General features: G+C 38.7%; 1 protein-coding gene across 1 annotated transcript in view; it reads left to right on the forward strand.

The window, feature by feature from the left end:
* Positions 1-1173: 1173 nt before the first annotated feature.
* LOC102697373 (nitric oxide synthase 3-like) overlaps positions 1174-26255 on the forward strand; it is a 33559-nt gene continuing 8477 nt past the window's right edge. The window contains exons 1-19 of the mRNA XM_015357151.2: positions 1174-1556; positions 5428-5524; positions 5713-5861; positions 6203-6365; positions 7266-7357; positions 8320-8461; positions 9180-9319; positions 9548-9722; positions 11389-11490; positions 12433-12627; positions 13862-13926; positions 14481-14625; positions 15661-15765; positions 17083-17144; positions 18126-18242; positions 22246-22420; positions 23182-23308; positions 23971-24049; positions 25370-25554. Coding sequence (XP_015212637.2) covers positions 1468-1556; positions 5428-5524; positions 5713-5861; positions 6203-6365; positions 7266-7357; positions 8320-8461; positions 9180-9319; positions 9548-9722; positions 11389-11490; positions 12433-12627; positions 13862-13926; positions 14481-14625; positions 15661-15765; positions 17083-17144; positions 18126-18242; positions 22246-22420; positions 23182-23308; positions 23971-24049; positions 25370-25554 — 2404 coding nt within the window. The 5' untranslated portion in view covers positions 1174-1467. The remainder of the gene's footprint in view (positions 1557-5427; positions 5525-5712; positions 5862-6202; positions 6366-7265; positions 7358-8319; positions 8462-9179; positions 9320-9547; positions 9723-11388; positions 11491-12432; positions 12628-13861; positions 13927-14480; positions 14626-15660; positions 15766-17082; positions 17145-18125; positions 18243-22245; positions 22421-23181; positions 23309-23970; positions 24050-25369; positions 25555-26255) is intronic.

Here is a 26255-nt window from a genome sequence, read left to right on the forward strand (position 1 = left end):
GTAGAAAAAATATCTGCTGCCCCTTAAAACTAAAAGACATTAACATTCAAATTAGGCACATATATTAACTAATCTGCAGTTTTGCCTAATTATCTGTTAAAAATGCAAAGCAGATAAAATGATAATGTTTTAACAGCGTTAACACTGACAAATTAAAAATATTTAATTTTATATTTAAAATGTATTTAACATTTAAATTTAATTTTATATTTAAAATTTAATTTTATATTTAAGTCTATTATATTTAATAGACTAAACATATTAGTAAAAATAATAAATGTGTATTTATTTTTCCTTGATAAAATCTGTATGTAATTCTTATTTTTCTCATCTTCATTTTGCTTCTCATTATTTGTGGCCACAAATTTTGAAATCAAATATTATAATTATTATATTGTTAATTGCTGTATTCTCCTACTGACAAGGCTGACGTTTAATTAGAGAAGTGTTCTCTCTAGTTCCTGCTGATGGATAATGATTTGTCTGTTTTCAAAGCTTTACTTGAACTGGATCAAGGTGAAACACGTCTGGTTATTGTCGGGCAATTGAAAGAGAATGTCTCTCGTTTTGGCACAGCGATGGTGTGATCATTATCTTTGTTTGGTTGAATCCTTTGTTGTAGTAAAACGTGGTACAGCCACAGACACCTTACTGTTTTTGTAAAACAATAGAAAGGGGTGGAAGCAAACCAGTACAAGAATATATACTGTAGCACTTTCAACAGCCTGGGTTCCAACCCACATGATGAACAACCATACATGCGCCTAATAGGACTGTTTTAATATCTGTATATCAGGCACATATTGACATTCATTATTTTATTTTATTTTTTAAATAGTGATGAGTACCCAAACATGATGTACAAGATACCATTGTCACACCATTAGTATACAAGTATTTTTCTGTGTAACCAAACCTGATGATTCTATGTTTGAAGGCGAGGCTTACTCATTATGGGTTAATTGTCTGATTGACCAAGCACTGAGCTCATAAAGGCATCTGCCTTGTCATGCTGGTCAAACAGTCCATTGCCCTCCCTGGGAGCTGGACTCTTCAGCCCTGCCACAGTATCCATTTTTAAAATGATTTCTTCTTAGAATCTCCCTCAAAATGAGTATAACACCTTATTCTGAGATTATGTTGAAAAGCACAGGGAGGAAGGAGATCATAAGATATGTGATAAACGCTAACCCAAGCTGCCAGTAACTAGCTCTGGAAGAGGTATTGTTTCAATTCATAAAAAGTTGCTTAATAGCCAAAACAGTGTGTCGAGACTGTATATATAGAGTGTCCTAGAGAGAGGTATTGAGAGAGAGGGAGAGTGGGAGGGAAAGAGAAACAGAGGCAGTGAAGGAGGAACTGAAAGAAGTGTCTCCAGTTCTGTGAGTTTGGCAGAGGAGTCTTAGTTACTCAGGTGCTGAGTGAGGAAGAGACTTCTAAAGAATCTTGGAGAGAAGAGGACAAAAGATGAACTCTTCAGAAGATACTGTCCTGGCACAGAAGCTGGCTCCTGACCACAGCAGCAACAGTACTCTAGATTCCTCAGCATCTAACGGGTGAGTGAGGGGTAGTGATGGAGGGATCAGCAGGCACTCTGCGCGGAGGGAGTGTGTGCATGGTGGCTGACTGCTGGCTGTTTATCTTCAGACTGAGTTCTGGCACCAAACTGGGCACTGCCAGTGATCTGCGGTTCTGCGCCCTACAGCCTGACTCCCAGAGTTAACATCACTACAGTATAAACCTGAGCCTGAGTCATGAATGCAGTCTTGGCAATTTTATTCTTCCTCAGGAGAAACCTGGAAGAAACCACTTGGAGAGAGGAAATTGATTTCTGTGTTTTTCAAACCACTGAGAAAGACATGAACCTAGGAGTCTGTCAGCTTAGTTGTTAACTGCTTTTAAATCAATGACCTGAATAACATTTTTTAATGCCAGTAGGAGGCTTTAATATAACTTTCCTAGCCAGTCCTGCCTGTTTTAGGATGTTGGAGTCTTATGTGTGCGTGTCTTGAAAGATGTTTATTGATATTGAGTCTGTCTCGTAAATGGTTAAACAGGAAGAATTGTGCAAAACATTGTCCTGCATGAAAAGCCCTTTAAAAAAAAATTAAACCATGTAGTTATTAAAACTTAAACTTCTTACAGCTATGTTTCTCTACAAGGGTGTCAATATTTCACACAGCAATGAGAACAATGTGTATATACAGTAGGTCACTTCAGAGAATATTTTATAAGTAGACTAAAAATAATAAATGTGTATTTATTTTCCCTAGATAAAATCTGTATGATCAAATTAAATCTATATTAAGACATATATTGTATTTCATGAAATGTGGATGTTAAACAGTGTATATTTTTAATTTTTATTGAAATGACATGTTTGTCTTAAATTAGAGAAACATCATAAATTTCAGCTTAAGCCTTGCTTTGCTCTTAACTTTTGTTATCAGTGTGTAAGTATAATTATGAAAAATGGTAATTTTTTTTCTAAGTTTTGAAAAGTTAGGAACAACATGTGGTGAAATTACTTTGATGTTGTATTATTCATTGTGTTACTTTCATTAAATATGCTTCATTGAAAGCTAGTGAATAATCTTTCAAGATATGATCTTTAAAACACATTATTGCAGACCTCTTTCCCTTCTTGTTTTGCTAGTAGAACTGGCCAGGAACCCTGAACTGGCCAGTCCTGTTGACAGGGCTAAACCTGAACAGACCATCCCAATTTTACAACACCAAGCCTCTCCAGTATCTGCTTTCCTATAGAGAAGGGTTCCAAAATTAAGTCTTGTAAACCATGACAAGAATCTACAGTACCTGATCTTGTTACTGTCCCTGAGCTTTACTTATTAGTGAACTCTTTACCAGCTCTGGAAAATCAGGCCAGAGTGGAGATGACTAAATGGTCCTTTTAAGAAAGAGGATGGAGTTGTGAGTGGTTTGTTTAGAAACACAGCCTGTGCCGATTGAGTCTGTAAATAATCCAAACGTTATTTACTAAACAAGAACAACTTAGTCTGACCCTTGAGAGTTGTAGACGGAGCTGGTGTGCATTAATGATCACACTTCCCCGGTAATGTGTACACAGATACAAAGTACTGCACTGGACACTACAGTGACCTGAAGTGAAGAAAAAGGAGTATTAAATTAAATTAACATATAGTGATCTTTTACTGTACAGTGCTGAGCAGTAATAGTTTTAACATTTTAAAAACATGGATGAGATGTAAACCTAGGTCCTGACTCTCTGTGGTCATTAAAAATCCCAGGGCATTTCTCGAAAAGAGTAGGGGTGTAACCCCGGTGTCCTGGCTAAATTTCCCATTGGCCCGTACCAATCATGGCCTCCTAATAATCCCCATCTATGAATTGGCTATATTACTCTGCTCTCCTCCCCACTGATAGCTGATGTGTGGTGAGCGTTCTGGCGCACAATGGCTGCCGTTGCACAATCCAGGTGGATGCTGCACATTGGTGGTTGTGGAGGGGAGTCCCCATTACCTGTAAAGTGCTTTGAGTGGAGTGTCCAGAAAAGCGCTATATAAGTGTAAGCAATTATTATTAATTATTATTGTTATTGAGCCATAAATAAGGTTTTCAAAGGCCTAACACAACTACGAACTGCTTTTGCTAGAATGTAAAATCACATAGCACGTGTGTGAAAATAGTATTTTGCACTTCAATTAGATATAGCAAACCCTTTTTTAGCAAACAGTTTTATTAAAGTCTTTTTAATGTAACTGCAGTCTGAGAAAGGACAGGGATTTGTTAATTTCCTGGAATCTCATGACTTGTAGCAAATGTTAACAGCCACCAGCCATGTCACCCTGCAACTGTAGGGAGGTAGGAAGAGGGCTATGCATCAGAGTGCATTGGTGTCTCATACTGTAGTTACTGCAAGGTACACCAGAGTTTTGGTTATGACCCAGCATATTCTACACTTCTGTTTATTTCAAAACTTGAATTTACACCATCTTTGAAAATAGTCAACTTCTGTTTCCTCATTTCCTCATTTTCCCCAATTTCTTTGACAAATTTTCTGTTAATTTCCACATCAGAAACTGAAAGACCATTGAACTGATGACACTCCTATTAACCACTTGTGTTTTTTTTCCATTTCATTGCATTGGTTCAGCTTGCATGAACAACAAGTGCACAATGCCTGATTATCATTAGGACCACAGGAAGAATCAGGAAGCAGCTGTGTTCCTAAAACAGGGGGTTCACAGTGACACCTACATCTTTCAGCACTGCACGAAGCTGACACTTCCTTATCATCATAACAGATCATTGTAGCTCATGGTACGCTCAAGGAAGTTAATGAAAGCCTTGAGACACATTGTCTGGAGCAAACACTTTCTTCTTTCTTTTTAGCAAAATAAACATGTTTTGAAGAATGCACTGGGCAATTTTTGACCATGCACAGGAAGTTCTATACCTTGCTGCGAGTTATCTTGTGATTTTGTGTCTTGAAGGATATCAGTGAATTATCTTCATCATTATGTTTTAGTAATTTTTAAACACCTATAGCTCTTTAAGCATAAAGTGCTGCTTTTTCCTGCTCTTTTCACTTGAACCCAATGCTGACATGCTCCATTGCTAGTTTCCTTGTTGTACAGCGGGGCATGCAGGTGTAAAATGACAGGTATGTGTCACTGACAGCAGTGATCTTTCACAACCTGTGCAAACAGCTTTTCTACCGAAACGCAAATCATTGCCTTCAAAAAATCTGCAAGATTCCTTTGTTTTATAGTGTTTTATAGTCCTTATAGTTTATAGTTTATTAGTTTAAATCTAGATGAGACAAACCACGGGTGTAGCAAACTCTTACTGGGGAGTCAGGCCCTGTTTGTTTCACTCTTCAAACACACAGACTACTCAGTCTCCTTGGATCAGTACCTGTAATAAGTGAGGAATGAAATTCCACATAACTCCTCCACAGACAAAGAAACCAGATGAAGGAGTGTACCAATATTCTGAACACAACAGGCATGCCATACTCTCTGCAGATAGTCTCTTTTCCCTGGCCATTATAGGCACCAGAGACAGGACTCCTGCAATGTTAGAACTGGGTTACTCTATAACTGAGAGGTCTTCCCAAGATATCCTTAGTAGATAAAGCAATTTATGTGGTCAAAATAGATTTTGAATTTCCTTATACATCTCTGATTTATTCAATGTTTTTTTTTCATCAAAAAGGTGCTGAATATGTGCAGAAATTATAAAGAGGGGCACTGGAGTGAATTTGTTGACCCGGTCTTTGAGATCCTGTATAGAGTCACAGTCTCTTTGTCCAATCAACTTGTTTGTTCTAACTATAAATCTACCAAGTCTGTCTTCTTCTGTGTGTGCTTGTCTGTCTTGTTCTCTCTATTCTCTCTTTCCTCCAAATTGCTAGCATTCACCTGCTTCTTTCTCTCTCTACAGCTCAGCAGCCCACATGAAGGTGAAAAAATATGTTCGTATTAAGAACTGGGAGACAGGAGAGTCTCTGTATGACACTCTACACATGCGAACTGACAAGGTGCGCAAAATTCTTTTTTCAATTAGAAAGGCGTAACAAAGTGAGAAAGAATGGTGAAGAAAATTAAAAAAAATTAAGTTTAACATAAAAACAACTTGTGGTTTGGCCCCGTCATTGCTGCTGCTTCTGCTGAAATTTTGTCAATATGGCTGGGGTTTCACATTTCAATCTTTCTCTGTGTGCCACAGGACTCACCCTGCGGGGGGCGCCGGTGCCTTGGATCAGTCATGTATCCCCCGGAACTGGTAAACAGACCCCCTGAACTGCCCAAGGACCCAAGAATCTTGCTACAACAGGCCACCGAGTTCATCAATCAGTACTACAGCTCCATCAAACGGTGAGGGGGAAAGGACTGGCTTAGGAGAGCAGGAAGGGGGAAAGAAAACATGTTTTTTTCCTCTAAAACTAATGTATTGGAATAAACTTATTCTTCTTTTTACGAATTCCATTTTGTAAGTTGTGTTGATTACCATCCAGAATTCCAAGTAGTTTTTTTTTTTACATTTTCAACCCCTATAGTCCTTGACAAAAAAGCACTTTGAATCTGAAAATCAGAAAAATCCGTAGATGATGAAAGGAGGATGAAAGAGTTATACAGTTACTCTTTGGTAATGCTATAGTTCTGATGCCTGTTATAGCACCATGTGCAGTGACTTCTGTGGGCTGTGTGTTCGGCAGGTTCCAGACTGATGCCCACCAACAGAGGCTGCGTGCAGTAGAGAAGGAGATTGCCTCCATGGAGACTTATCACCTGGAAGAGACAGAACTGATCTTTGGTGCCAAACAGGCCTGGAGAAATGCAGCTCGCTGTGTGGGACGCATTCAGTGGTCTAAACTGCAGGTGAGGGGGACCAGAGAAAGCATACAGGGAAAGACAGCGAAGGAGGAGGTGGAGAGCAGAATGGGTCAGGGGGAATGTTGGAGAGGGAATACAGTATAAGGAAAATGAAGGAATGAATGTCAGTGTCAGTAACAGGATAACAGCACTGGATCCCTCAACTGTGACTTACTGAATGGCCTAAGAAGCTGGTTTAATTCACATTAAAACACTTCTTCAAATGTATCCTCTTTACCTATTGATCATGCCTCCAAGAGAACTGCTCCTGTGCTAGAACTTTCCTTGCTGCTCAAACCCATGGCCGCACACACCAGTAATCACTTGGTTTTTCACAACCCACACATTTCCTGTCCAGGCCAGCTGAAGTAAACTGTTAAGAACAGAAAAAGGCAGGAGGGAGCATGCCGGTTGTCGGATGACAGCTGATGGGTGTCTTGGCTCGTTGTGTGTGGCCCTTCTTAACCTTTCAGGGCCTGCTTTACATCTCCTGCTGCTCATGCCGTCACTCATAAACACAGAAACATACACACGCTCCCAGCATGTCTGCCACAGTACTGTTTCTGCACCCACCCTGTCTGGGGAGGGTCTAGCATACAGTGATATAACTTAACAATTTTTCTGTCTTGTCCTTGATGTAGAAAAAAGAAAGGCTTTAAGATTACCAATGTAACCATTTGTGACCTTTTGGACCATGAACAAACATTTTATTACAATATATTTTTTGTGCATTTTTTAGGTAGTGTGTAGCATACTTGCTAAAAAAGCCTTGTCATTTTTGAGGTTCAGTTTTACTGGATATTAACATTTACAGAGAAAGGGATTTCTTCCGATTTGGGTTTGTGAGTGCATGTTTCAGTGGCCTATCTAATTCTGGTCTGGTGATGCCATGTGGTGTCTATTTAGGTGTTTGATGCTCGGGATTGCACAGGTGCTGCTGAGATGTTCAATTACATCTGCAACCACATCAAATATGCTACCAACAAGGGCAACCTCAGGTTAGTCCATCTTCCTCCCTGATTGTCCTCCACTGTCCTCTCCAGATTCCAAGGTCCTATCTCAAGCTCTGTGTTTGCTGTCCTACCCCTTGTTAAGAATAGACGTTCTGATCAGGCCCTTTTTGGACTTTTTTACTAGCAAAGTCTCTTAGATAGTTAATACTTCACCTAACGTATTAGTTAGGTTCTCAGAGAATCGTTAGTACTAGTCTAACATAACATTGATATTGCTTGGTAATCCTTACAATTCCTAATCTCCTAGGATAGGACAGAAGTTTCCTGTACTGATCATCCTCAATTATTCTGGTTCAGGACCATACATTTTGTCTGTCTTACGTAATTTTTGTTCTTCGTCAAGAAATAGTTACTTGTGTTAATCATCAAGGGGCAGAATAATTAAAGACCTGACTGTATCCACACCCTGCACTGGAATAGAAGTAAAAGTCTGGTATGTTTGCAGCCCTCTTGCAGGTACCTATCAGAAGTCACATGATCTGTCAAGTTGTCAACTGCAATGCACGTGTAGACTGTGTTTAATTTGAAAACGTGTACGCCAACTGGAAATTCCAGACGCGGACAGGCAAAAGTTCCACGTCTCAATCAAAAATGTTTAAAGATTCTTGGTTTAAGAAACACTGGGTATTCTTTGCTATTCATTTCACGTGGAATGAAAAAAAAAGTTACTTCCCGGTTAATTGACATAGTTATTGGGAGGCAGAGAAATTGACACTGTCAGTCGCTCATCTTTTTTTTTCCTGCTCTCTATCTCCTTTCCCCTTAGCATGAGGAAGGGTCTCTCAGCCTGGTTTTCTTCAGGTCCTTTCTTACTGTCTGCATTCCTTAAACAAAATTCAGAGAACCTCCCAAGTGGCTCAACCAATTAAAACTCAGGCATGAGCCCAATGAGTTGTCAGAGACGCCAGTGATTTAATGCTTACCATGGGTACCTGACCCCTCCACAGGTCAGCCATCACAGTGTTCCCTCAGAGAATACAGGGTCAGGGCGACTTCCGTCTCTGGAACCCGCAGCTGATCCGGTATGCTGGCTACAGCCAACCAGATGGGTCCGTCATTGGAGATCCTGCCAACGTGGAGCTCACCGAGGTCAGCTGTTTGCTTCTACTGTTTCTGATAAACATACACAAAGTGCAACCTCTACTACTGCTATATGCATACAATATGTGATTGCCACTGTTCATGTTGCTACTGTGTACACACCACGACAATGAGAAGACAAGTAGAATGTTTTCTATTATATGTAATAGGAACAATGCAACTATTGCAAGTTTTAAAGACCTAGAAACTATGATATTATTCTCTTTTTGAGTGGCAAAGCTGACACCATCAAAGGACCAACCTTGAGCTATAGCCAAGTAGAGCTGTAGTTGTTGTTCACATTGCAAAGAATTACATCGGAGGCATCAGTCTATTTTGGCCTTTTTGCAGATAATGTCACAAGAGCAAATGGCAACCCAAAGTCAAAAGGCGCCAGAACTCTGTGTCATCCATAAGGTTCCCACTTCCCCCATTACAGGAACACTCTCTATGGCAAGGGCAAAAATCCCCTTGCTAGAAACACTGCATTTGAATGAAAGGACATTCAGCCTACTTGGGGACAGAAGCAGCTCAGCTAAAAGGAGAAGGAATATTTGTTGAGGAAATGCAACACAAAATGAAAAAACTAGAAGGTGAATCAAACTTTTGAAGGGAAAATTGCTTCTTTCATAATCTAGTCTTTGAACACTTGCCAGAGGAAACAGTATAGTGTAATATGTCACAACTGTTACGTGGAACCATTTCCCCCTCCTGTCTTCCTCTTCAGCTGTGTGTGCAGATGGGGTGGCAGCCACAGGGGGGGCGTTTTGATGTGCTGCCGCTGATCCTGCAGGCCCGGGGGGAGCCTCCGAAGCTCTTCCCAATACCCCCTGAGCTCGTCTTAGAGGTGCCCATCACTCACCCGACGTGAGTTGCCACCAATAAATCTTCATAGACCTGCAAAGTGTTATACAATCTCCTGTATCTCTGTGTAGTTTCCTGCTTCACCTGGACTAGTGCTACACAACAGCTGAGAAGTTTGTTTCTCATACTGGTACTAATGTACTGGTGGGATACTGGGCAAATCAATGGTGTCTGGGATACTTAGTTTAGCTTTGTTCCACTTCTGTTCTGACTGTTCCCTCTGTGTGCCAGGTTCTCCTGGTTTGCAGAACTGGACTTGCGCTGGTATGCTCTGCCTGCTGTGGCCAATATGATGCTGGAGATTGGGGGGCTGGAGTTCACTGCTGTACCCTTCAACGGCTGGTATATGGGCTCTGAGATTGGAGTCAGGAATTTCTGTGACACCTATAGATACAACATCCTGGAGGTATGGCACCAGCGAGTATCCTGCCCTGACATTGTCACATACACATTCCTTATTTAATCAGTTTACCCTTCAAAGCAGTTCTGTTGCCTGCAGTTCCAAGCAGGACTGCAAGTACAAAATGAAGGCGATTTTGGTGGGGACTGGTATGGAACCTTTGTTGTGTAAATACATAATTACATTATGAGGAACTCTGTGAAACAATGCAGATTTCTTACTTTTTAATGAAATATGCTGAAAATCAACCTATCAAAACTAGATGTACATGAAAGGTGACCCATGCATTTACAAGACCTGAACAGTTGTTTGTTTTAATTGATTAAATTAATTTAGCATCATATTTAATTTTGTTAATTGTCTAAGTACCAATTTCCCCTTGCCTCAATTAATTAATTCATTATTGATTTCTTTTGTTATTCTTCATTATATATAGCAATAGTGATTTTAAAATCAATTATCTCAAAGTGAGTGGATAAAAAGCATGGGTTTCATGGCCCTGATAAAATAACCTGCATGGTAAACTGTCCTAAACGAAATGCAAACACATTATTTAATCATGTCCTCAGTGATCTAGCTTGTGAGTGTTGGAAGTTGTTTTAGTGGCCGCTGTCCATCTCCTGAGTGTATGAGATCTGTAGCTCAATGCAATATCCCCAAGTTGCAAGAGTTGTAAATGTCCTACCTGCTTGCTTTCACTCCCCTTGACTTAGCTCCTCCCCACTGCCAGACACCCCCAAATCTTGGTGTAATGTGGGCTCTTGGCTTTGCAGCACAAGCTTTTTCAGCATGCAATGCCTGCTAAAGTGTTAGAGAATACTCTTTCTTTACAAACTCATAGTGTTTCTGTACAAGATGTATTAGGTTTAGTAGACTTTGAACATATTGTTTTAACTGATGTATATACAGCTGAGTTATTCAAATTGCCCAAAGGATATCACACAAACAAGATGAGGAGAATACACGGAAATACAACGGAAATCGCATTAAAAAAAATGTCTTCAAGTTCCATTAATCTCACAAAGAAGTCTTTAATGTTCTTTGTTTAGATGTTTACTTTTTACTGCCAAGCTAAATAACAAACAAGTTCAACTAGGGTGGTTGGAGTCACCTCATTCTGTAGGCAAAGACAGACCATTTTACGTTTATGAAATCTATTGCAATGAAGGCAGAAATTAGTGCAGTCCTTGCAATCACAAGCATTATCCTTTAGGTTTTACCCTTCTTGCTGTTACTAAATCTAAACAAAATATCAATTGGCTTTCTGCCCATCATTATGAAGATGTTTTTCTCATTAAAGGTTCTGCTTGTTTGGTCTCCATTACATAACCAGGTCCATGCGCACTATTTTGCATTTCAGGAATGCTACGATCTCTTGAATTATTAGTGTCTGAAAACCCTTTCATTTAAAATAACAAAAGGAGCTTGCTTTTAAAATGCTATGCCTCTCTGATAGGCTGAAGGTACTCTACAGTCTGAATTATTGATCAATGAATTAGGCTGAGCACTGTCCTATTTTAATCCATGTGATGAATATGTGAACATCTATTTCTGACACAGCTAATATGCAAGTGACATTTATTTAATTATTTAAACCATTAAGGAAAGCAGCGAACCAACTTGTATACTTAGCAGTTTTGTGTGTGTGTGTGTGTTTTGTTTATTTCTGTAGGAGGTGGGACAAAGGATGGGCCTAGATACCAGAAAGACTTCATCACTGTGGAAGGACAAAGCCGTGGTAGAGATAAACATTGCTGTGCTGCACAGCTACCAGGTAATCCAAACTGACCATACCTAGCCACATTTGTGAAACCAGATTATTGGGTTCTTTCAGAAAATGTCTGGAGGAATATCGGATCAATCAGCTAGTAACAACCAAGTTAGATAAGAGAAAGAGTTAGATAAGACACATGACTTCTTCTCTTTTGTAATCTTGTGTTTTTACATTGATAACCAGCATAAATAATTAATGTAGGTAGTAAACCAGGTGATCTATAGTGACAGCCATTAAAGCTATCAGTTATCAACACTAACACCCACTATTGCTATTATGAGTCTAGACAGACACCCAGCACTGCAACCAGGTAATCCACATTAACATCAAACACAGCTTCCTAGGATATCTCTACAGATACTCAACTCACTCGGGGGTAAATGTTGAAAGTCACATGGCCAGGTGAGACATTCCAGAAGGATGCTCTAGATTTTAAGATGCACAAAAAATATGAAATTTATTATGAAAAATAATAAATCAAGACTTTTTTACAGCATTTCTTAGGAACCTGTTTAACCAGAAGTATTCCTTGCCTTACCACAACATCTTTCTAAGTATTTATAAACACTTATACTCTGTAATGAAACTACTGTATGTCCCCAAAGGTCATTCTCACTTAAACATTTCTCAAATTTGTCTTAACAAATGGAAGAATATACAATAGAAATCAAAGTACAGTAAGTTGATAATCATTGCGACAAAGAGCTGTATCATGTTTTTGTTATTAAGACCTGTCAAGAGAAGGCATCTTATAGTTTCTACATTTTATCTTATCCAAGCTTCTATTAGCCTTTTAATTACTAGGACAACACCTGAATCTTTTACCCCTAAACTTCATAACTGATGGTGTGCAATTCTGCTTTGTGTGTTTCTTAAAACAGCTGTGTCATTGAGATCTGTTTGTGTTTGCTTCTGCCTGCCTGTGTGTGTATGTGAGTATAGCAGGCAAAGGTGACGATCGTCGATCACCATGCAGCCACGGAGTCTTTCATGAAACACCTGGACAATGAATACCGAGCACGAGGGGGCTGCCCATCTGACTGGGTGTGGATTGTTCCACCGATATCTGGCAGTCTTACGCCTGCCTTCCACCAGGAGTTGCTCAACTATGTCCTGTCACCTTGTTTTCTGTACCAGGTACTGCACTCCTGATGGAGCAAAACATCCTTCTTAAACTCTACAGCATGTAGTGTTCTTAAACACATCATTAATCATTGATGATGCCTTTTCTGTCATACGAAAAGATAACTAGTAGCATTTAAAATAAAAGAGGAACCTTTGACTCAACTTCAAGACGTTTAAAACAGTCTTGCAACTCACTTACTTAAAATGTGACTATTCTATGATTTGTACTCATTATAGAATGCTGCATTTTTAGAATTCAAGCACCATTTCATGTTCATTTGTAGAATAACAGAAGTTAGAAAATTAGTGTCTACGTGACAGAGAGCTGATTAAAAATTACACTGGTCTGTATGGCACCAGGATTGTTACCTATCCAGAAACAATTCTTACTGTGTAAAACATAAGATCTGATCACAGAATTCAATTTGCAGAATCCTTGAGATGCCCCAATAAGACCAAGTATGTCTTCACACAAAAAAGGGGGTCTAGTTAAGACTTGATGGATCTCATTGCAGCCACTGGCCAGTTTTATTCTGACTTGCTGGTCTGGCTCCATAAAGGCATAGTGATGACAGAGGATGTTGGCATGCAGCATTCCATTTGTATTTCCATTACATTGTTTTACGTATATATTTTCTTATATACAGCACCAGTACTACAAAACACATACATTTAAACACAAAATGTCCCTTCTTGTACAATCTTCTCATGTGAACAGCTCATAAGAGTAAAGAAAGTCTGCAACACCATTCAACAGATAGTCCATATCAAAACAGAGGAAGAAAGTGAACTCAAAGGTTTAAGCTACTTTTTAGTTTTTGATTAAAATGAAAATTCTAATTGAGAAATTTGGATTTTTGATTTGGATTTTTCACATAGACAGGGCTTGGATTAAATCCAGTAAAGTTAAAAATAGCCATATCCTGATTCCGTGCCTTTTGTACTATGTTGCAGTCTAATGTTAATTTCCATATTGCAAACGCTAGACAGTGTTAACGGAACACTTTTATGGTCTCCCAGTCTTCAGTGCTATTAATCTTGAAGTTACTCCCATAAAAATTACCTACATCACATTTTCCTTTTTTTGTTTGATCTCCTGTTCTTAAGTGATTTGGTGACTGTGACTCTGAATGACACATTGTGCATCTCTTGCTGCAGGATGACGACTTAAATTCAGGAACTGCTGTACAAGCTGAATGTTGTCCTTTCCTTCACCTCATCTCTTTTTTCTTTGTCCTTTTTTCAGGTAGATCCCTGGAAACTGCCTGGCTTCAGCGCTAAGAAGAAAATCAGCTTCAAAGAGGTGGCAGAGTAAGGCAGCGTCTCATTTATTGATGCTACTGCTGAGTTTCCTTCAGTACTAGATGTACACCAAAACTAAATTAAAGTGATTTTTTCAATGCAGTTTCCTTGAAGCAACTCTATAGGCATGCACTTGGGAACATAAAATCCACTGTAACCGAAATGGGCATTCCCTATGATATTTAGTGTCTTTAATCTATCATTCGGTGTTGCAGGGAATGATGACCCTTTCTTTGTCAGGATTTTGCAAATCAGTTTTTTTCTAAGCTACTCAAAAAAGGCCTGAATTAATTATTTTTCTCTTGTGTTAATTTAAGACACTACAAATAAGTTATTAAGAATATTTGTACAGGTCCCCAAATAATGGTAAAATTACTGTGTGAAGTTAGTTCAGATGAATGAATTTATAATGCTGGCTATAAAATATTAGACAGGACAGTGATCTTGTTGTACTGTTTTCTCGTGTGACTACCTATAGAGCACCAGGTCTTTAGAGCAGTGTTGCTCTGATCTGCAGCCCCCGAATGCTGATATGAGTATGCCTGCGTGTCTTTGTGTTGTAGAGCGGTAAAGTTCTCTGCCTCTCTGATGGGTCAAGCCATGGCCAGAAGAGTGAAAGCACGGATCCTGTATGCCACAGAGACCGGCCGCTCACAGACCTATGCCAACAAGCTGTGTGACATTTTCAAAAGAGCCTTTGACCCCAAGGTACAGACTGGGAATCGCTTTAGACCCGTATCTAGGGAAGTGGGTATAACAAAAAATAATGCACCATTGGAACACAAACTGTACTTACAGGGGTTTCCTTAAAGCTACTGTAGCTGTAGACTACTACAGTAGCTGTAGCTACTGTTACTTAGAAAACTTTGTAAAAAATTAGTACAATTCTGATAATCACATGTGTTAGTAACCTACTAAGAGCATTTAAAAAAACAAGGATCTGCTCTGTGTTAAAGTAGGACTGGTGATTTGCTTTGTCTCCTGCTCCTGCTTATCCTAGGTCACTAAAAACATCAGTGGCCAATTATTACATAACCGGTCATTCTGTATTAATAGCTCATATGTGGGATTAGTGAATTTGTGTAGTTTATAGCCTTACAAAAGCTATTTTCTGTTCGTTTCATGTTTTTTTCCAGTATAAATACAGGCAACTTCATTTGAATTTACCAGCTCTAACTTCACCATTACTGCATTGCCTAATCCTTTTCATTTTTCTGATTTCTGATGAACTTTACTCTGAGTCAATCAAAATGGAAAGGGATGAAAAGATGGAGGATTTACAGTAACGGCCTATATTTCATCTGGTAAAATGCAATAACTGCCAATATGTTATGCAAGGAGGAGCCCATTTCCTAATGAAATAGTTGGCTCTGTAGAGCTATTGTGCGAAGATGTTGCCTCTCTGCTTAAGTCAATAAGCATTTCAAAATAAGTTGATTGCAGAAAAGTAAAAGGAACTAGATGGGACAAAATATTTCCTCTTCCATTTTCTTACAAAAGCAAAGTCCCTGAAATTTATGAAAACCCCTTGTTCTTGAGTTCTGTTTGTGTTCCATCAGAAGTAAAGTTTCAGTGAATTGAACAAAGGAAGCATTCTTCCTCTTTACAGAGTAGGGAAGAGTTTAAAGGCTTTGTTGACTGAGGCTGCCAAGCACTGGTCCAGAAGTAGATTTTCAGAAGTTGTTTCCTTACAGCAGTCAGAATGCTTCTCTGCCTCAGTGGTCAGTGTGTGATTCATTGCAGGTTGTGTGTATGGATGATTACGACATTGTCAACCTGGAGCACGAGAACTTAGTCCTGGTGGTGACGAGCACCTTTGGAAATGGAGACCCTCCTGAGAATGGCGAGGTAATCACACCAGAGCAAAAGAATGGCAGACTACTCTCTATGCAGCTGCTCTTGTCTAATAACAAAACGAGTCCATACTCTTAAAAACTGGCAAGGATAGGCTGCCTCGGCACTTTCATCTCATAGCAGAACTTCAGTCCATCCAATACTTTAACTTCACTGATGCTAAATTATTTAAATGGACACTAATGCTTAAAGTCAGTAATTAAGAATTGAAACAAACCTGTCATAATCCATTTAAAGATCTTTTCAAAGTAAATTCAAAGTTTTGAGCTTTTATTAATTGATATTTTGCTCCTTTCTTTAAGCAGCAGGAGATATTCTCTGAATATTGCTTATTTAGACCACATTAACAAGCATACATTTCATTCTGTCTCTAGGTTTCACAGTGTCAGATTATCTTTAAAATAACTCACTAAAAAACTGGACTTAACCACAGAAACCCGACTCTGTGAGAGCAAATTTGTTTGATTTGATCTGTATTTTGTCTCTGTATTTGTGTATCTGGGACAGATACGGGCTTGTGTGCCTTCACTGTGGTGACTCTCTTAGCAGTGTACTGATTCTGGCTCCTTTCTCATTGTTTAAAATTCTTTGAGCCATACACATGAATAATGTCCCAACATAATGTTTACTGCACTTTAGGAAAAGGAAAACAAGCTTCTAATGATATAAACTCAAAGAGAAACAGTCCACAGGGACTCTTGAATGTTACAGTACCTTGAGCATTTATGGTAAGGGACATTTAGCTACTGCAAGTATATTTAAAATCATATAAACTTAGTATAATAGTGGTAAATGTTGCTGTTGGGTGGCCAGTTTCACAAGTTTACTCTAAATGTTTTACAACATCTTTTATTGTTTAAGCTCCCCTATTTTGATTTACAAATTATTTTAATCTTGTATCTCTTGTTGTGTTGGTTGTGCCAGTAAGAGGGAGATAAAGACCATTTCCTCTAAAATGAGTGCTTGTCAGAGCCATTTGCTATTTTTTCATATTGTGAGTCCTGTGAAGCAAACAGAAGTGTAGTACATAGTGAGCATACATAGTAACACATAATGAGTTTACAGAGAAGGAAATGTCATCTGGGTAGATAATGAAGCTCATATTGACAATGTTGGAATTTCAGCAAGTCAAAGGTGTCCTGTCCAGGCGGATATGACTCTCTACAACTCTTGGTATGTCCTTTGAAGGAGCATCTGTATTTAGCAAATTAGAATCCCCAGAGTACATTTTTGTGAACAAAAGCAGTCTGTATTGCTTGATATATTGTTAAGTAGTCATTAATGTGTAACAGATGCTTTTCTTAACTCCAGAAATTTATCAAAGCACTGATGGAGATGACACATCCAACCTCTCCAGAGCCTCAGCAGAAGAGGTGTGTATCTGAGTTGACATTCCTTAATTTTTTTCACTTAATCAATTAAGGGTCCCAGGGAAAAATAACAAACCCTTCAGCACAAGTCTGGCAATAAGTAAACCCAAAGCTCTCACAAAGTGTCATTATGGTAGATGCTTTTAAAATTTTATAGATAATATGAGCATTATTCACAGTCAGGCTTGTAGTGGACTTGAAGTGGACTTATCCAGATTTTCTGTTGACTCAGACGCATCACAGATAAAGACTGCTCTGCAGTACCATGCATCATTTGAATATAAGTCTTTCAACCTTCAGTGACTCAGCCTACAGGAAGACGTTTTCTAAAATATTGGTCTATTGCCAGTCTATTGGACTGATGTGCCATCAAGGGTTTCCCCTTCCTTGTGCCCGTTGTCTGCTGGGTTAGACTCAAAACCACAGGGACACTGAATTGGACTGTTGAAAATGGACGGATTGACATATTCCATATTTGTGACTCTGAAGGAATATTGAGGAAAACAAATATTCTATACACAATCATATGCATAAAGTCTCTAGCCTACTGTAGGTTAAACATTGTATGCTTTTCTACTTCATTAAATTAATTAAATTAAGTTGCCAATTAATTAATAAATCAAAACATACCTAATTTCAAACATACAAATAGACTGTACCATATTAATATGAAATAAATACAAATTGCTAGAAAGACAGAACATCACAGGAAGTGTAGCTAATAATAATAGTAATAAGAATGTTATTTACAGTATGTTTAATAAAGTGTTATATTTTATTCATACAGAGAAACATTAGGCTACAAAGGAATCCAAAGATAAACTGCAGCCCCTTGATGTCTGTAAATGAGATCCTTATCAAATGATATTTCTTGAAAATGTATCTGTCAACCTGAACAAGTTGAACACCCCTGTTTCCTACTACGATGAGGTACTGTGTCTTAAATGTATCCTGTTTCACTTTCCTGTGCTGTTGTATTGGCAGGAGCTACAAGGTTCGCTTCAACAGCCTGTCCAATGTGGATGACTTAGTGGAGTCCAACAAGAGAATGTTCCGCTTGTCCAGTGCCACAGACAGTGCTGGGCCACTGGGGACACTGAGGTACTACACTGACACACTGCATACTGAGTTTTTGGATGTCGGCCCAACACATTGCTGTTAAAGCAAAATCAGTTAGAAAGGGTTCATTTCCTCATGCTGCTGTTGAGTTCATAATGTTTTGTGTTATATTTTGGGAAAGGTCCTTGTCTGTACATTTGTGCTGCCCTACACTGGAAACTGACACATTTGAACAAAACATGAATTTAATGTTATTAAAAATGCACCTTTAAATGTGTGCATCACTATTGTGAGCTTTATAATCCCTGACTGATAAAGCAGCTTGACAATGCTACAAGATGACAGAATTTCTGCAAGTCAAAGGTGTCCTGTTCAGGTGGACATGAGTCTCTACGACTCTTGGTATGTACTTTGAAGGAGCATCTGTAATGAGCTGATTGGAATCCCCAGAGTACATTTTTGTGAACAAAAACAGTCTACTGCTTGAAACTGGATTTTGTTAAATAGCCATTCATGTGTAACAGATGTTTTTCTTACCTCCAGAAATGTATCAAAGCACTGATGGAGATGATTCTCCATTGATTCTGGTCCTGTTTTGCCCGTGTATCTCGTATATTAAAGTAATAAAAAATTATAATAGTAAAAAATGATTACAAATTGAAATGAAAAGACAAGCTAGACATTCTCACACTCACATGCATACAGTATGTAAATTAACTTTATATGTAGCAAACAGAATTCAAAAAGAAATGCTCATGGAAGGCTCAATAGCGAAAGTTCAAAGTTCAAAGGGGAGTTCAAAGGGTAAGGAGTTAAAGTTGACAGTGTGGTCATCAAAAGGACTGATTTAAAGCATTTAGCTAAGGAGAGGAACTGAAAAAGATTGTGAGCTGGATGAGAGAAGTCTGAAATAATCTTGCAAGCTGTGGCTTGTGTTAAATGATAAAATGTAAGTGAGTTCACAACCTATTATTTTTTAGGCTTTGGACACAATCCTTTCCAGTTTTCTTTTTGTATGGGTGTCCTAATTCCCATATCAAACGATGATGGAAGCTGTCAAAATATTTTGAATTATCAATGTATAAAATTGACAAAGAAGTTGCTGGTTCATTCCGTTTCTTAAATTGCCTGAGAAAGTACATCCTCTTCTGTGCCTTCTTAACTGAACTATATGATCTACAGTATATGAACTATATGTGTATAGTGATTTATCAATCATCAATATTGAAATGATTTCTACAGTTTTTGATGCATTGAGTGTGTAGCATTTATCTAGATGCACATGGATTTTCAGAACACCAGGTTGTTCTCCTGCTGTTATGGAATCTCATCATTTTCAGAGATAAAGCCAACAATGGCAGTATCATCTCCTTATTTAAATAATCTTAACCCAATCAACACAAGATGTGAAGTTGTTTGTGAAAAGGGAGAAAAGACACAGAGATAGGACACAGCCCTGGGAAGCAAAAGATTGCCTGTTATTTGCCTTGAGAGTTTGTTGTCAACATTTCAGAAAGTCCAGAATATTATAATGGCTAATGGTATTGAAGGTGGAACTACAATCCAAATAAGGATACGAGCATAGGAATTTGACTTCTTTAGATACTGGAGTGTACAGTGGAGAGCCTGGCACATGCTTTTGCCAGAGATGCTATTTATTAGTCAAAAATCTCACCTGCTTAGTCACACATGTCTGATATAACAAAACTTTGAACTTTATTACCAACTTGAGTAAACATGTTTTCGTCTCTGTGGCAGAGAAGGCAGAGGAACCCACAGCCACAAATAAATACATTAGAGCTAGCTTTATAAGTGTGGGACACCTATGGAACTTGACAAGTAGAGTTGGTTTCTAGAAGTTACAGTTGAATTCCGACACCAGCAAATCAAAAGAATGACTCCTAAATCGACCCAGATATTGATGTGAGAAAACAAAAACATCTAAAAAATGTGACCAGGTAACAAGACACCTAGTGCGTCCGGTAAGGAAAACGGCAGTACTGTGTTAAATTCCCAAATTGCTGCCGACTATCTGCCATCCCCAAACAATTGCAGACAATCACATACAGTACCTTTCTCACAGAGTCTGTAAGATCACTCTGTGGCCCACACACCTGCAAAAAAACACCAGAAAACATACTTTCTACTTTTCACAAACACATAGACAGCAATCAACTATCCTCCCCTCCTTGCGGAGACACTGACAGCTCTTTAGTCAAATCTGTTCATAATATTTAGGTTACCAAGGTTATTGCTGGCTATTTTTTAAGAGTCGACCTCCATTAGGGGGTTGTCCAGTTTCGTTTCCTCCTGGTTGTCTGTTGCCAACAAGGCCTTAAGAAAAATAAGATTCACTATTCACTAGATTGAAGAAGGCAGCTTCTACAAACAAAAACAGGCCTGTCAGTGTTTTATTTTAGCATTCATAGTCGCTAGGCAACTACGAACTCATTCCAAGGATGCTATGCTTGAAAGGAGCCTGTATAATATCCATCACTGCATTCTGAAGATTCATAGAGGTCTACGTTAACACTCTGGACTTAAAATAGCTGCATATCAGCCTAAAAATGTCTCATTCAAAACGTAACCTTTCAGTATGATAGTTTTATATGGGAAATGATTAAACTGTGTGACATTCATCATCAAGTATCATTCATCTTGCCAGACACTTAGGTGCTGCAATAAATCTACTATGAACTCATAAGAATATATATTTGTAGCTAACGTCTACTTGAAACTAATGGTCAGTTTTTTATAAGAGTGTGTATTTTAAAATTCAGACCACCGGAGCTCAGCTGTAACAACATCATTTACTGTTTTATTTACATGAAAACATGTTAATAAAAGTTAAAGATAATAATAATGATGACGATCATTCTTGGCATTTATACAGAGGGTCTCAGTCCACAGGTTGACAGATTGCTATACCTATACCATAGTAGATCTGCAGCATCCATCTGGCTGACATGTATCAGCCATAATGCTCTTGAAGCCTCACTGCACACAGATCCTGTGGAGAAGTAAACGTTTCATGAGGAAATTTAAATTAAGAGAGTTAGGAAGAATAGATTGTGCAAGCCCAGAGTGGAATTCAGCCAAGACACAAGGATGAGACCTTTACTCTTAAAACTGCAACATTTTAAACAAGATCTTTAATCCTCAAGCAGTCAGGACCTCAGTTTGTTATTTCATACTGTGTTATAAGAGGTACCATCCACTTTGTCTTGGTCACCATGCTTTGGTTTGGAATTTCTGGTTCAGAGGAAACAGTGCCACATTGTGGTTCACCAACCTCACTTCCAGTAGCAATCTGGATTTCCTTAGAAGTATCCCATCCCTGTGCTGACCTAGAAAAGCCTTGTTTAGCTGTCAACTGAAAGAACTACAGTCCGTCTACTCACCTAAAGCTGAGTTTAGCTCAAAATCAGAAACGGTAATGAATCTAGAGAATGCACAGAAAATACAGTATCTTTGCTGTGACACTAGCAGATTTCCGCATATTAGTTCTGCTGTGCTCCTTTTATACCAAGGAGTTTAGAAAACAAGATTTTAGATGTATTTATATATTTTACACAATTCAGTTTTTAAAACTTTCTGTCCAGATACTGCACCCAGAATAGGGGAAAACCACAGTGAAGGTGTAAAATAATGTAAATTTACCAAAGTAATTGCTCCAGAGGGTGGTTTTCCTGGACTGACTGCCAGCCAGTTCTTCAGCAGTGCTTCTGTGTATAAGATAAGATCACTTTATTGGTCATATAGAATTTCTTGTACTAGGAATTTGTCTTTTCGCAGACCCCAACTTGCTCTCCATGAGACACACAGACAGGGAGAGGAGTTTGGGGTCAGAGCGCAGGGTCGGCCATTTTTGTGGTGCCTCTAGAGCAGTTGGGGTTAAGGGCCTTGCTCAGGGGCCCAACGGAGTAGGATTCCTTTGCCGGCTGCGGGACACAAGCCGGCAACCTTCCAGCCACAGGCGCAGATCCTTAGCCACAGTGCCACCACCCTGCCTGGTTATGTTAGCTGACAATACATGCGCCCGCAGGTTCTCCGTCTTTGGGCTGGGCTCCCGGGCGTACTCGCACTTCTGCGCCTTCGCCCATGCAGTGGACACGCGCTTTGAGGAGCTGGGCGGAGAGCGCATCCTGGACATGGGGGAGGGAGACGAGCTCTGTGGCCAAGAGGAGTCCTTCAGGACCTGGGCCAGGAAGGTTTTCAAGGTGAGCTAACATCCGACTCAGATTATGATTTGAGCTGTAATCTCATCCTCTGACCAAAGAGCTACAACACGTGTGATTGTAGCATTCAGATCCACCTCCCGGGTTTTCTTTCATCCAGATAAAAAAAAAATATAAGTATTAAAAAAAGCTTGGCTTTCTGACAATTTCAAGGTTCTAAAATGTATTTGGAAAATAGCTTTTCAAAATAAAACTTTAATTGGTTGACAGCTTTGGTATTTACGCATTATCACTCTTGTGATGTTTCTAACATCTTTCTAAATTAAAGTTATGGGGCAGTAGACAGCAAAGCAGTATTAAAGCAAAAGCAGAGATAATGGCTTCTGCTATGTCACTCTCCAATCATTGAAGATTTTCAAGAATTGCATATTGATCACAATGAAGCATGAAAAAAGAAATGTACAGGCATCAAACATGCTTTTTTCTGTAACATTTCTACTACATCATGCTTCATTAGCTGGGGCATTAACAATCGACCTAGTATTTGTGAAAGATTAAATTAAGGGCTGAGCATTTCTTTATCTGCTCTATGTACATTGGTATCACTCAGATATAGAAAAATTGAACTATGTTGTCTTTTTATTTTTTTTTATTAAAAAAATGTGAACAAATAATGACAGTGTGTCTGTCAATCTATGTCACTCTGAGACTGCCCATGTGTCTTTGCATGTGGAGGACTGTGAGCTCAATAAGAAGCAGGATATTATAGTGACAGCTCCACTGATGTGTCTGTGTGTATACAGGCTGCCTGTGAGACATTCTGTGTAGGGGAGGACTCCTTGGATGAGGATGAGGATGTCTTCTCCAGTGAGTGGCAGCCCAACAAATATAGGACTGTCTTTAAGGCCATACCCACTGATATCCCAACAGGTGAGCCAATTTCCTCACAAGCATCAGCCAATCAGCATTCAAAGCATAGATATACTGTACCTTAGTAATTACAAAGGGTTCCAGTAAATAAAGCAGTGTTTAACTTGCCATATTTATGTAATATGTTGAAGGTATTTTGTGGTGATTATAGATCACTGACTAAAACAAGATGTGCAAATCATTTCTGGATGGAACTCATTATCATCTTGATAAATATTATTAATCTCTATCTCAGTATGCAAAATTATCATGGCAAAAAAATACAATACAACAGACAATTAAATATAGCAGGTGTGTAAACCTAAGCAGGTTGTACATCTAAGCAAGTTATTTCATGTGAATTGTACTAGAAAAATAACTCGCTGTATGAAAAGGTTCAAATGTAGGTTGCTTTGGATAAAAGTGTCAGTCAAAAAATACATACAGTATACAGAATGCTACTGCTACACCATTTTTGTCTTCTTGGTAATTTGTCTGGTTCAATATATGTATATTGTAGAACTTTCTGTGTATCCACTGTATTGTACACCTTGATTCATTCATGTTCAAACTAATTGTCAGAATGGTGTGTGCAGTTTTTATTAAATGCACTGTAGGTCAGTTGCGACTCTTTAATCCTTTAGTTTATTTTTGTATTGACACTGTTGCTCTCTTTTCCTAAGCCCTCTCAAATCTACACAAGAAGAAGCTGTTTCAGGCAAAGGTCATCTCCACACAGAATCTACAGAGTGAGAAGTCCAGGTAACACATTTCATATCTGAAAGGCATCATTCTTAAAGAGATTGTATGGACTTTGGGGAGTGCAATGACCATAGGACTGCCACTAGAGTTCACTAAAGATTCACTGATTACTTCCATTATTAGTGGTTCAGCTTTAGTATACTATGGCACATGATAGAGTCTAAACTGGGATGTTAAATTTCCACATGGGATTAGTTAGTTGAAGTTGTTATTATAGTTGCCCATTTTACAGTCAGGAGTTGAAGAAGTTTGTTACCTCCATGGACATAGACACCTTCAATTATTTTATAAGGGGTTTTTATTAAGCAGGCATCTGGAGAGCCTAATGTCATGCAAGGTTTTTTTAAGATCCATAAAACATGCAAAAATAATTCTCTGTTTTGTAATGGCTTTGTTTGTCCCGAACTTCTCCACTTCAGGCACACAGAAGCCAGGCAACACTTACAACACACAATTTCACTGTAGTTCTGTTTGGGGGTTGTGTTTTTCAGATGAAAAAGACTTTTGATAAATAAAATAAAAACAATAAAACCAGGAACCCTACTGTTTGCCATTCAAGTGTTGGAAGTATTTTCATGTATGAAAGCCTAAGAAAGGACATTCTAAGACAGGGGATATTCCAAATGTTGAACTGATAAAATGTAAATGTAAAATATGACCTTCAGCTTAAAGTTAAGAGGTGGGAGACTAGTTTCTTTCATTTACTACCCACATCTGAGTAGAGTCTGTAACCGAGTCAAGATTAGGGGATCACCACCCCAGGTCCAGCAAGTTGTATAGGTTGCCATTAAATCATCAGTTTCTAAAGACTTGGAGAAATAAAAAAAAGTAAAGAGGTGATTTGTTAAATTATGAAGTATAGAGATCATTTGGAATATAAATCTGAAAAACAGGGACAAAAATTCCCCTAACTGAGCAAATTGATTGCTGAACTAATCAATTACTTACAAGTATTCCCAATCTTTAAAAAATTGATGATTTAGGATGACCTATAAGACAAACTGAATTGGTTCTGTTTAGGACTGGATGTTTATCTGGCCAGAGCTTATTTCAGTTGTTTGTTGTTTTTAGTGCTCAGCATACCAAGAATACATTATTCTCCATTAAAGCTCCAGGATGCTTTGATCTTGGCAGCATTGGTGCTCATTTGGAAAGCTGTGGTGACTGGAGCAACTGGGGCAAAGCACCTTGCTCAAAGATATCCCAAACAACCCAGTAATGAGTCCAGATCCCTCACCTACTTTAAACTGACCCCCAAAAAGGGTGTTATTGTGAAAGGTGTTAGTCATTGTGTTTTAATTGTATTATGTGTTTATGCAGCCGGGCAACAGTGCTGGTGAAGCTGGACACTGGAGGTCTGGCCCAGATGAATTACCAGCCTGGTGACCACCTGGGCATCTATCCCACCAATCCTGAGCCCCTGGTCCAAGCTGTACTGGCCCGTGTATCTGATCCACCACCTATCAATGAAACAGTTGCCACGGAGATCCTAAAGGAGAGGAACGGTAACAATGGCTGGTGTTTTGGGAAGGGACTATACTATATATGTTTTACAAAGGGTTACACTATAACCTGTTTACTATAAGAAACTCATTGATTTACATGCTTCAGCATTCTATACAGAAATAAATATAAAGAAAAGTATCCTAAAACTATATTTTATGTGAAAAGCAATACTAAAAATTCCAGGAACAATATATTAAGAAACATTTAAACATTCAATGCAATGAATTTAAATATGCATTCATAATTAATATGTATCGAACTATTTCATATTTATAATACAATTATATATGTCAGAAATGAAAAATATAAGTATGAATGTTGGTAAAAAAATTATTTTACTGTTTCCATTTCATTTTCATATACAGTATATTTATTTTCCACATTTATAATACTGCAACATACAGTCTGTATTGGGTGTGCAGTGGCACAGTACTTAGCATTGCTGCCTTGCAGCACTGGAGCCTTGGGTTCAATTCCTGAGGTGCTTTCTGTGTGGAGTTTATGTTCTCCCCATGTTCAGGTGGGTTTACCCCAGGTACAGTATTTGGATTTCTTCCCACAGTCCAAAGACATACAGTATCCTGGGTAGGTTAATTGGCTTCTAGGAAAATTGGTCCTTGTAACAATGTGTATTGTATGTGGCCTGCGATAGACTAGCATCCCATCAAGGGGTGTATCCTGCCTGTTGCCTGTTGCTTGC

This window comes from Lepisosteus oculatus, chromosome 10 (assembly GCF_040954835.1).
Source record: "Lepisosteus oculatus isolate fLepOcu1 chromosome 10, fLepOcu1.hap2, whole genome shotgun sequence".
Lineage (NCBI taxonomy): Eukaryota > Metazoa > Chordata > Actinopteri > Semionotiformes > Lepisosteidae > Lepisosteus > Lepisosteus oculatus.